Genomic DNA, 11368 nt, shown 5'->3' with positions numbered 1-11368 from the left:
TCAAATACTTTCGGCTGCAGGAATTCCTACAGAGGGAACTACAGAGAATCCACCGTCCTCTGAAGTTACTATCCCAATGATTGGATAAGAACAGCGTAGGATCGCAAACATGGCCCAGAACCCACGTCATCATGCTGATGCGTCGCGAACGGTGGCTCACACGACTGACACGCGTGAATCGCCCACGTGACAGTCAATGCCATGTCACCACATGTAGGTGGGTGTGATGAGGTAACTCTGATTCTATCGGGTAGCATTCTTTATTGCACGCCCACGTGTCGGTCATGTCAGTGTGGGCCCCGGAGTGGATGACGAAAGGTATCTACAATCTATCCTCGCCCACGACGGACAGCTGTCGTCCTCCCATTTACTTTACTCGCACAGTTCTATCCAATCAAAATTCATATATAAATCCCTCTCATCGCACACACTAACCATACAGAGATAGAGAGTAAACCCCATTCCTCTTCCCCATTGCATTGCATTGCATTGCATTGCATCAAATCCTTCTATAATCCAAAAGTCCAACATAAAAAAAAGAAAAGAAATTTGTTGCACTTATAAGGTCATAGATGGCTCAATGCATCCCAAATTCAACGTCAGATCTCAATTGGCAGCAACAACAACAATTGATTCAAGATGATGTCGAAAGACATGATCATGTTTGTGATCCCATCAAAAGAATCGACTTCAATGGATGGCCAGATTTTGCTACAGCACACTATGCAGATTTTGTTGCGGCTAATGTTGGAGAGGAGATAAGCAGTAGACAAACTAGAAGTAGATCCAACAAGAGGAAGTATGAGAGTTCTCCAAATCTGAAGGTAATAAGCTTTGGTTTCTTGATAGTAAATTTTGCCTACGAAGTACAAAATTCTAAGGCTTACAAGCATCAAAATCCAGCAGGTGGATGGTCACAATGCAGATGCAGCAGAGCAAAAAGACAGCTCTAATAAGATAACAAAAAGAGGCATCTCAGAAGAAGAGGACACTTCAGAGATACAACAGCCAAACAACAGAGATGAGGGATCGATAGAGAGCTTAAAGGAGAGCAGCAAAGCATGTCGATCACCGGCGGCGACGACACCTAAGGCTGACTACATTCATGTCAGAGCTCGACGTGGCCAGGCAACCGATCGCCATAGCCTCGCTGAAAGAGTATGTGATTCACATTGCCTTCTTCTTAGATCTCTTTCTCATTAGTTGAAACATTTGTGTTTGATATTAATGGTGTAGGTGAGAAGAGAGAGGATTAGCGAGAGGATGAAGTACTTGCAAGATTTGGTGCCAGGATGCAGTAAGATCACAGGGAAAGCAGGCATGCTTGATGAGATCATCAACTATGTCCAGTCTCTACAAAGACAAGTAGAGGTAAGCATTCAACTAATTCTTAGATCTACTTAAAGACAAATATATTTAGAGAGGAAGAGAGTTTTGTTTTTGAGCAAAAGGCATACAGGCTCAGTTTCATTAGGAAACAAAATGCCTGCTCTATCTACCAGATAGACAAAACATAGCTGTTTAAACTAATATTTGTTTTTCTGTGGATTTATGCAGTTCTTATCAATGAAGCTGGCTGCTGTCAATCCAAGGCTAGACTTCACCATTGATGACTTCTTCAGTGGAGAGGTTCAGATCTTTCTCTCACTCTCTCATTCTTTTTCTTTTTGGAAGAAAAAGCCAGCTAAACAATACTATACTTATTATTTTTTTTCCTTGTTGTTTATATTAATGCAGATTAATCCTACTTGCAATTCTGGATTCATTCAAGGGACCAATATGTTACCTGAGCAATTGGATCCATCCTATCTTCAACTCAAATCACTGCAACAAGCACAAGATGGTCCTTCTTGTGGGCTAGATATGACCATGGACAACCCAGATCTGATACTCGATAGGTCCATCAGTACACAAGTACCAGTGACCCACACCTTCTTGGATTCCTGTTTCAACGTAAGGACTTATGCCCACTGATATATTAGTTTGAAAGGACTAGTGGTCACTAGTTATTAACATTCAGAATTAAATGTCCAGGTTCATGGGTGTTCTTCTCCTTGGGAGTATGCATTACAACTCCACCAAGAAAGAGAATCTACATTGCCGTTCCAATCATTACAAGGTACAAACCAGTGTGACTAAAAAGAGTAGTTGCAAAAAGATAGCTTTTCTGTAATTTTGTTCTCTCAGACGTCTGATAAATTCGTCAAACTTTTTTTCCTGCAGGAGATTTGTTACCTAGCAATCCTAAGATGGAGATTTGAGATGATGTTTAAACTGTAGAAATTAGGATTGCCAATTGCTGGAGTTGAGATTCTTTCCTGAGTACATCTATTAGTACTTCAGATGATGGTTCTGACAGCAGTGTTAATAGGAGCTGAGTGTACCAAATTGACTCTTTTCCTATTTTTGTTGTATACTTTCTAGAGAAGAGTGTACTCTGACCCTAATCCATGTATTAATCAACTACCATTTGGGTTAAATCGCTAGTGATTGTACATAAGCTATCTTTGTTATTATCAACTAGGTCATTAAATCAAAATCCTTTGTGTTATCTAATGCGAACCGCAGATCCAGGATCGACGCATCGAGTATTAGAGGAGATATCTAGAACACATAAAAGGCTTACATATATGAGTAGAAGCCTAAGAATCACAGATTACAAACTATGAGTTGCTTAAGGATCAATTTTTCTGAATGGCTCTCTACCTCTCTTAGCTCAAAAATTTACTTTGTCAATATTTCAAAATTTATCGAGTAAATCTCATTTGTTACTGAAATATTTTGTAGTTGTGCAGTACTTGGGATAAAATGAGCTATCCCTTATGATAGCAATCCAGTACCAAATACATTACCCTTGCTATCATCAGGTGAAGCACACTGTTCTACTACATCTTGTTTGGTCCCTTAACACAGTATCTAGCATTGTCATGCATGCATCTTCTCACCCTCTTCCCATTGTGTTTGTCTGTTTGGAGTTAATCTCTCATTCCTTTTTCTATGGTAAAGGTTGAGCTTTCTCTGGTCCAGGGCTAATAAATGGTAGGGGAGGATTTTATCAGACAAAAGGATCTGCTGAAAGAGATGTAACATTGTGCCTTCCCTTTCTGGGTGACCCCATCAAGATTGGGAACATCTTCTTGTACTGTGACAGTATTTTCCTCTGTTCATTTGCATATTTGCTTTGAAATTTTTCCTTGTTGCTTTTTTCCACTGACAAAGATGTAACTGACCACTATGTGAACCTCAGGATCTATATCACAAACGCAGAGGGGAAAAAACAAGAAGATCGAGGGGGGGATCTTTGGACCAAAATCCAAACAGGAGGCATTTGGACGCCACTCTTCCATGACCAATGCTCCAAATATATCAAGAAATCTTTTATGGTCACATAAAAGTCTTTGAAGTGCCCTGTTGACCAATTTAACATCTCACAATCAATATAAATCACGACAATCTATTCTAAACAGATACCTGATTTGACAAAACATTAATATATAGTAAGTACTACAGCTCATCATAATCCTACAACAAAAATCCAAAATTCACAACGCATAACTTTTATTTTGAATTATTCTCTCTTGTACCATACCATTGTTGGTTGCGAAATGTGTCCACCTTGCTACATTTTGGATGCATACCAGATACCAGATACCAGATTTTTCCAAATAATTTGCAGAAGTAACATATGAAGTACTTAGATCCTCCCAAATAATTTGCAGAAGTCAGCTGCTCACCAATGTTCGTGTTGAAAGACACTTCGGAAGGTCATAATTAGCTGCCAAATTATGCAAAGTAAAAGAAGCTAAAAAGAAAATCTCTGACTGATTCAATAACCTGTTACAGGCTGCAAGAATTGCAGAGTACTACTGTCCTCACACTGCTGTACTCGGAATCATGTCTTTTACAATGTTTTTCAGCTTTATGTCGTGACCAAAATTTAGACTGCGAGATAATTTTATAGACCAAGAAGTAAAATAGATACCCACAGAAGTGTAATGTAATTCTCCTTCTCATTGACAACATTTAACAACAATATTCCCTGTCATTCTATTGCAAACATATAAGTTATATTGTAATGTTATTCTCTATCGCAACAATACTATTACAAGCCACAGACAAATTCCTAAACGTCTCTGTATATATCATTGAAACCCGGTGTCTTTGTTCACATAGAGCAGACATGCCACAAGCCCAAGGGAGAGTTTTACCAGCATACACACCACAATGCTGATAAGAGTACATCAATTTTTCTAACTAGATCACGGACTGCTCACCGGCTTCTGTAAGACAACAGAAAACTTTGTTAAGATACCTGGTGCCTGAAATGTTTGGAGAATGATAGGTAATAAAAGGATGCCATCTTGTAGTAAAATATGGTGATGTACTCAAAAGAAGTTTAAGTGACAACCTTGTCCTGGGACTATAATGATAGGAGCCGCCTTGCAATTATGGAAGCAGTATTCGCTAACGCTACCCTGCAAAACACTGAAAATGGAAAGGATCTCCTGAGTACATGTAAAAGTTGCATTCTGGAGCTATCAATAGAAGATTGATATATAAAATATTACATATATATCTATATATAACATGGGCCAAACTTATGTTCAAGGAATCCATACATACCTGTGTCCAGAAACGTGCTTGTTTTTCATATTTATGAAAGCAAAAGTATACAAGATTAGAGAGTAAAAGATCTTTCAACTGAATGACCGATTGAACCATAGTACCATACTGAACTAGTATAGTACAAATTGCAATAGAGGAAAGATTTGCTTTTCATCTAGAAGATTTCCCTGGAAAATAGAAAGCAAAGTCTATATAATCCTCTCTGACATTCATTCTACCTCTGTCATCTTTCATTTGCCTGAATCTAGAAACATTTAGAAGGCCAGCAAATCTCACTAAGTTTACAAAAGGTCACCCAATTTTAACTTTCAACATACGAGTAGAAATTTATAGTTTTCTATCTTACATTAACAATGGAAAAAACGGAAATTCAGGTTGAGTTTTCACATTTCCATAGAAAGATATATCATAAGCTTTGGTCCCTAAACTGTCCCTCGATGCCAAACGCAATTTCTGCATTACTATCAAACTTTATTCCTATCAATATGGATATTTGCAGCAAAAACTATTTAACACGAATTGCATATTTAATTCTGTTTCAGTCACACTATTGTCATTCCCTTCACCTTGTTCATTCAGACTTCAGAGTGATACCACTAAACATGTGACCATTACAGGAAATCAGGGTGGTGCCAATCATGACAAGAAGCTTAATTTTGGCTCAGATCAAGCTCATCAATTAGTTCAAAAACCTTGCTCAATTAATATACAAGCTAGATGCAAGGCATGTTCAATTTGACTCATCTTGTGGCTTGAATAGATCATACCAGATATCAATTAATGCGATGAGTATCAAATATTTCTACTATATTTCAAACTAAAGATTGGTTCATTAGACTTAAACTACCATCTCCTTCAATGGTGCACTTTGAAACACATTAAAGAAAGGTTTTGGTTGCAAGTATAATTTTATTCACATCAGAAATTTGACAAGAGTAAGTATCAGATAACAATACACAAAATATAGACTCTTGATGACATAAATTCTGATAAATTTTACCTCTGGAAGAGAGTTCTTCCACGAGTGCCCATGATAACAGCCGCCGGCTTCAACTTTTCTGCTGCATGGCAAATCGCCTTCCCAGCATCACCTTCCACGATCCGAGCCTTGGTCCGAACCTATAACCGTTATAGAACCGATCCTGTCTTAACTTAAAATACCAATTCTATAAATAAACAAAAGATGGAAAAGAGGGAGAAAAAGAAAACGTACCAAAGCAACCTGGAATGCCTCCACGGCCAATTTCTCCATCAAACTTCGGCTACTCTCGTACACGATCTCGTTGTTCACACCTAAAAGTCAATCGTTTTTCCAAATTTATTTCAGAAATAGAGTCATATCATACTATCACCTACATTCTAGTCCCCTTGTTTAAATATATTTGCAGATCTCCACCTCCATTTTCTAGCTAGTATACTTGCAAAACAACACATTCCTATATGTAAAAAGAAATATCCTCAATGTACTATTCAAAAGGCTCCTGAGTAGTTTTGTTGCAAATATAATTGAATAAAAGGAGATAATTCACATAAAAACAAAAACAAGGAAGTCTTTTGCAATATAGCTATTTATAAGTGGTGATTTGCAAATAAACACAATAGAGAACACTGAAATAAACACAATGAGGGGGGGTTTTGGTCAAAGAACATACTCGAGACGGCGTGGATGAGGTGGAGGGTGTCGGCGAGGCGGCAGAGGTGAACGAGGGCCCAATCGAAGGCGTGTTTGCTGTTCGGGCCGAAGTCGACGGCGACGAGGATGTCCCTCCCGCGCCGCCTCTCGCCGGTCTCCCTCTCCAGCTCCGGCTCCGGCACCACCGGGATCAGCGACGGTAGCACCACCTCGCGCCAGCTGTACTCCTCCACCTCCTCCTCCAACGGCTCCATCGATGACATCTCTTCTTCTTTTCCTTCTTCTTTTCCTTCTTCTTCTTTCCCTTATACCCAGATTCCCAAATCGAGAGATAGAGAGAGAGAGAGAGAGAAAAGAGGATCCGGAAGAAGAAATTAGGAGGAAGAGTTCAAAAGAAACAAGAAAGGTCAGATATAATGGGAGAAAAAGGTGGCGCTATGTGTAACTGCAGATATTTCTATGGGGCCTCGACTGGGATGCAGGAATTTCGTGCAGTCAAATTTTTTGAAGTTCTACAAAACAAACAGAACAAAATAATTATAAAAAAAAATTAATGCTAAAGGTAGATGGTTCTCTTTTTGCCCCCCTAATTTATGTTTTTTGATCGGAGAATGCTTATATATATATATATATATATTTTGAGGATAAGGTAGCATTGCTTCTGCCTAAAATTTTGGTAGAAAAAGTCAAAAGTATGAAGATTACTCAGAAGGGATCAGATCACCTTTGCCCCAAAAGAGAACATCTTGAGGCTAGTCTGTTTGACCAATTACACTTCACGTGAAAACTCTTTACATTTAAAAAAAGAAAAGAAAAAAAACACCCAGAAAAGAGGTTTCGCCAAGCTTAATCCCATTCAATCTTACGTGGTTGGACGTCTAAGGAGGAAAAAACATCTCTTTCCAGGCCACAAGTCGAGAAGCAGGAAAAGTCCACCTTTGGCCCGGCGGCGCAGAAAAGGTACGCCATTGAGATAGTCAACGCTCGGCAGCAAGAAAAAGGAGATAAAATTTGTGGTAGATTAATTACCACGATTGGGAGATACAAATGAAACCAAGTATCACTGTACTTTTAGTCTTGTGAAAACAATCAAGATAACTGACCTCCACAACTTAATAGTTGGAATGATATGATCGACAACTAGACAAGGCATCAGCATAGCATCAACAAATACTGTCATTATGAGCTATGTTCATAATCTCTAATTTATCACTGCCAATAAGGTTACCTCCTTCTCAATTATACTATAGAATATAGCAAGTTACAAGCTTCCAGGTTCATCTTTGAATAGTATATGCTTTGGAAAGTAACTCCACAATGAATACTACAGCATTGACTATCAAAGAGTAGATATACGGATTTAAGAAAAAGAAGAAGAAAAAAAGAAGAGAGATGAATACTTTCGCCCTTCATTCGCATGCTGGCTTAGTGTCGAAGCTCGTTAAGCAGATAGCAAATGCCTGAAATGCCGAGAGTGGATATCTGTAGTCCATTGTGAAGATGTCCTTACCTATTTTGCCAAATTGAAGAATAACTTTCTCTTGCTCTGCCAGAGAAACCTGGTGAGAAGGATCCACAGCAGCCACAAGCTGGAAGTTCTTGACAGAGGCCACAGTTACTCGCCCCCGGAAGTTCAAACACCAGCACTGGAGCTGCTCATGCCACCTAGGCGCTTTGTTCTTTAAAACCAGCGGCTCCCCATTAGTAGGCACAGGTGGCTCGGATGTGAGGCACGTCGAAGAAAATTCTATAGCTGGTTCCTTTCCCTTACTCACTGATAAGATGGAAAATTGTTCATCCAGGGAGTGGATGAAGGCAGTAGGAGTTGGGGCTGTTCCACCTTCCTGAATAGCTGAGATTGGAATTGAATGCAAGGTACACTGCATCCTCCTTGGTCCTCGAGTTCGGAGGACATTAAGTTCATAAGAGATGGTGGCAATGTTGTAATTGCCTGCTGGTACTCTTGGAGACACCTGCTTCGAGTGAATCCTTTTGCTTTGGCGATTGTTTGATGAAACTGCAGTATCATAGGGAGGCTGGCTATCATAGACGGTGAACTTGGTGCCCAGAAAATTCGACCTGTTAAGCCCCCGATAGACAATTCGTAGTAAGGAAAGCAAACAAATACATAACCACAACAACAACAGCAACAACAGCAGTAAAGCCTTCATTCTCAACTATTTGGGATCAGCTAAATACAAAAGTACGATGGAAAAAAGATCAGATTGCATACCTCAGTTTCCCAATATAAGTGCTGCTAGCTCGAGAAAAATCATCAGAAGCTAGTGAAATCACAAAATCTGTGCTGGTTGCACGTCTGACCTTGCGCGCTGCCAGCAGAAGCTTATCATTTTCTCCCTGCAGTGCTGCAAAGTTGGTATCCTCATTAACACCGGCAATGCCGTGCAAAAGAACAGATAGAATTGCCATTTCAGCAGGTTCTATAGGATGTGTCAGAAAACTTCCTTCCTGAACTACAAATTCCAGCCTTAGTTTCGTCTATAGTTTAACAAACAAAATTGCGTCCACTGTTCACTTAAATATACAAAAACTACTGGATAAACTGACGCTTGTTAATCAATGTACTGAGTGCACAGAATGAAGCACCAGTTATAGGCAATCCCTTGTAATATAACAAGTCTAAAGTACCCCTACAGCTGCTCTCATAGAAGTGACAGAAATGCTCATACAAATGCAAATCCTATTATAAATGCTTAAATCTCATCTGGGTAACAAACTGTCGCCTATATGTCAGTTGTACAATTTGGCATGAAATAGCAGGCCATCACTAAGTGAAAAACACAACCAACAGGAAAGTTTGTATTCAAGTTCTCATTAAAAATAGATTTTATTGCCACCATAATTTTGCCAGCAGATTACAATGAACAATATGCCATCTAGATAGAATTTCTTGGCAGATTTTCTGCAATCATACAATTCAACTGATAAGTATGAGATGCTATAAGACATTGAAGAGCAGTGTCTTACATGGGCTCAATCCCAAGTAAAGGCGATATGTAGATGTCGCTCGCTCCCTTCTTATAAAGCACTGAATCGGATGATCACGAGACCCGGGCTATATGAAAGAACCAAAAGTAAGTAAAATTTCCATAACCAAAGCAAACACATTAATCCTGGGGATCAAGCTAAAACTTTGAAAGTCAACCTGCTTAAGGGAGATAGGAAAGGTGATCCGGCCGCATTCCTCGACTGTCCTAATGACCTCCTTTGTAAGTTCACGCCATGACCGGCACACTGCGGCACAGGCCACGACATGCCGCCTCGCAGGCCATGAAGCCTCGCTGGCTTCCAGCCTCTGTATGACATCCAATAGTAACTCTGGCGGCAGGTTCGCCCACCTCCCCTGCTCCTGCTCCGGCACCTGCTTAGGCCAAGAATGCCGGGCGACCCCCTGGCGGTGCCCGGCCCTTCCTTCTCCGGCCCCGCCTCCTCTCCTTGACATGCTCCCTATCCCATCTCTCATCTCCTTCAACTCCCGGACAATGCTCTTAAAAGACATCTCCGCTTCCCTATCTCTTCCTACTATTCCCTCAGGTACTAAGATGGGTGTGGATCAAGAGAGGAAATAGGAAACGGAGGTTTCTCCATTAATGGCTCATTAGTCCAAAAGGGCAATAGACAGCTCAGAAATCACTGGGATTGTTGTCACAATAGAAGAAGGGATTAATGGATAAAAGTCCAATCTTTTTTGGAAGTTGGGGCAATTTCCACCTCCGATCTTGGCGCTAAGATAGAATGGATGGAGTGGGGAAAGGATAGCCACTTGAAGAATAACACGATCTCTCTCCTCTTCTCAAATCGGAAATTTTCGACAAGAATAATTTCTCCAAGGGAACAAAGACCGCAAAAATTTGAAAAAGGATTTGAGGCAAAAGAGCCTAATCTGTATCCCTTTCGAGAGAAAATCCCACCTTTTTTATCCAAAAGCTCCAAGGCAAATCAATGCAGAAGAATGGAGAACCAAGTCGAGCGATATCTTTGTGGAAGCCCTTGGATGCAACAAAGGTTTGATCTTTCCATGGTCTCGATCGAGAACTCCGTCCTCCCCTGCTTCCAAACTCCAATCTTTTCGCCTCTTTCAACTCCCATTTCTCCCACTAACTCCCCTCCCTTCTCCTCCCCCCCCCTCCCCCCTTCGAGATCCGAGAACAACCCACTACTCTTCTTCTCAAAACGGTCTCAAAAGTATCACCTTTCTCTCTCTCTCTCTCTCCCTCTCCCCTTTCTATCTCTCCCTCTCTCTCTCTCTGAGGAATTTGGTTTTGTTTATCCTTTCTCTCTGGCGTTTCCCAAAGTTGGAGCTGCAAAGGCTATTATAGATTCCCTTCTCTCTCTCTCTCTCTCTCTCTCTCTCTCTCTCTTCATGTGAGGTATCCCTTTCTCTGCCTTGGGAAGATAAAAATAGGCGAAACAGTTAGAAAGAAACTGGACCTGTGAGTCGACCTTTAAAATTTTGTAGACAGAGGTGGTGACTGGTGGTGACTGTAGAAAAGAAAAAATTGTGATCGATAATCTTCGCTGACATGGGGTTGAGATTTTCCTTACCTAATCTAGAATTTGATTAGACATGAAGAAGACCGACTTTGAGCTAAAATCTTATATTTAATCTAAGATCAAAGCCAGGTGATTAAATTTGATCATTTGGTATATGACATAGAAGAGTAGATTACAAAAACAATCTGATTTGGTTCAAACTAAGTTACCTTTTCATTCACTTCTGAGTGAAGACAGTTTATAAGAATATGATATCCAATCTCTAGATCCAAGTGAAAATTTTAGTTAGAAAAAAGAGACTTTAGTCAATACCTATAAGAAAACTTTTCTTTTAAATACAAATTTATTGGTTAACACTAAGAAACCCTCCTCCCAAGTACAGTGTTTAGTTTTAGAATTAGAAGTCCACATCTCCAATTCTTCTAAACAGAAAACTTCTAAAAAAAAATATGGTATTTTGTACAAGAAAGAGTTGCTGAAAGGCCAATATCTTTTATCAATTCCATCATTGATCTGACTGACCCAAATCAAAGCCATGTGAGGTCCATCCTACTTATATCACCAACAAGTAGGTCCTACACCAACATCATTAGG

The 11368-nt window shown here is 39.9% G+C and overlaps 3 protein-coding genes across 8 annotated transcripts; 1 reads left to right on the top strand and 2 right to left on the bottom strand.

Moving 5' to 3' along the window:
* The first annotated feature begins 488 nt into the window (after nt 1–488).
* Nucleotides 489–4268, top strand: LOC140768995 (basic helix-loop-helix protein 79-like). 5 transcript variants are annotated; one of them, XM_073109497.1, is made up of 9 exons: nt 489–824; nt 904–1158; nt 1237–1371; nt 1558–1629; nt 1738–1953; nt 2035–2119; nt 2224–2867; nt 3028–3139; nt 3248–4268. In XM_073109497.1, exons 1-7 carry the CDS (start codon nt 573–575, stop codon nt 2259–2261), a joined length of 1053 nt encoding a protein of 350 aa, XP_072965598.1. In that variant the 5' UTR covers nt 489–572; the 3' UTR covers nt 2262–2867; nt 3028–3139; nt 3248–4268. The 5 variants fall into 5 exon arrangements, with proteins under 5 accessions (XP_072965598.1, XP_072965599.1, XP_072965600.1 ...); XM_073109498.1 differs by having other exon boundaries at nt 3007–3139; XM_073109499.1 differs by having other exon boundaries at nt 907–1158; nt 2224–3139.
* Nucleotides 3988–6666, bottom strand: LOC140768998 (universal stress protein PHOS32). The gene is made up of 5 exons (XM_073109501.1): nt 6279–6666; nt 5840–5919; nt 5627–5745; nt 4409–4485; nt 3988–4280 (listed from the first exon to the last, which is right to left on the bottom strand). The coding sequence occupies exons 1-5, from the start codon at nt 6520–6522 to the stop codon at nt 4255–4257; spliced, it is 546 nt and encodes a 181-aa protein (XP_072965602.1). The 5' UTR covers nt 6523–6666; the 3' UTR covers nt 3988–4254.
* On the bottom strand, nt 6633–10651 carry LOC140768994 (tubby-like F-box protein 5). Of its 2 annotated transcripts, XM_073109494.1 has the most exons (5): nt 9426–10651; nt 9248–9335; nt 8493–8625; nt 7660–8338; nt 6633–6771 (listed from the first exon to the last, which is right to left on the bottom strand). In XM_073109494.1, exons 1-4 carry the CDS (start codon nt 9777–9779, stop codon nt 7669–7671), a joined length of 1245 nt encoding a protein of 414 aa, XP_072965595.1. In that variant the 5' UTR covers nt 9780–10651; the 3' UTR covers nt 6633–6771; nt 7660–7668. The 2 variants fall into 2 exon arrangements, with proteins under 2 accessions (XP_072965595.1, XP_072965594.1); XM_073109493.1 differs by lacking the exon at nt 6633–6771 and having other exon boundaries at nt 6794–8338.
* Between the last annotated feature and the right edge of the window lie 717 nt (nt 10652–11368).

Source organism: Typha angustifolia, chromosome 10 (genome assembly GCF_048772165.1).
Source record: "Typha angustifolia cultivar Huaian chromosome 10, ASM4877216v1, whole genome shotgun sequence".
Lineage (NCBI taxonomy): Eukaryota > Viridiplantae > Streptophyta > Magnoliopsida > Poales > Typhaceae > Typha > Typha angustifolia.
Note: the sequence above shows the minus strand (reverse complement) of the source record. Positions and strands in the feature narration are given on the sequence as shown.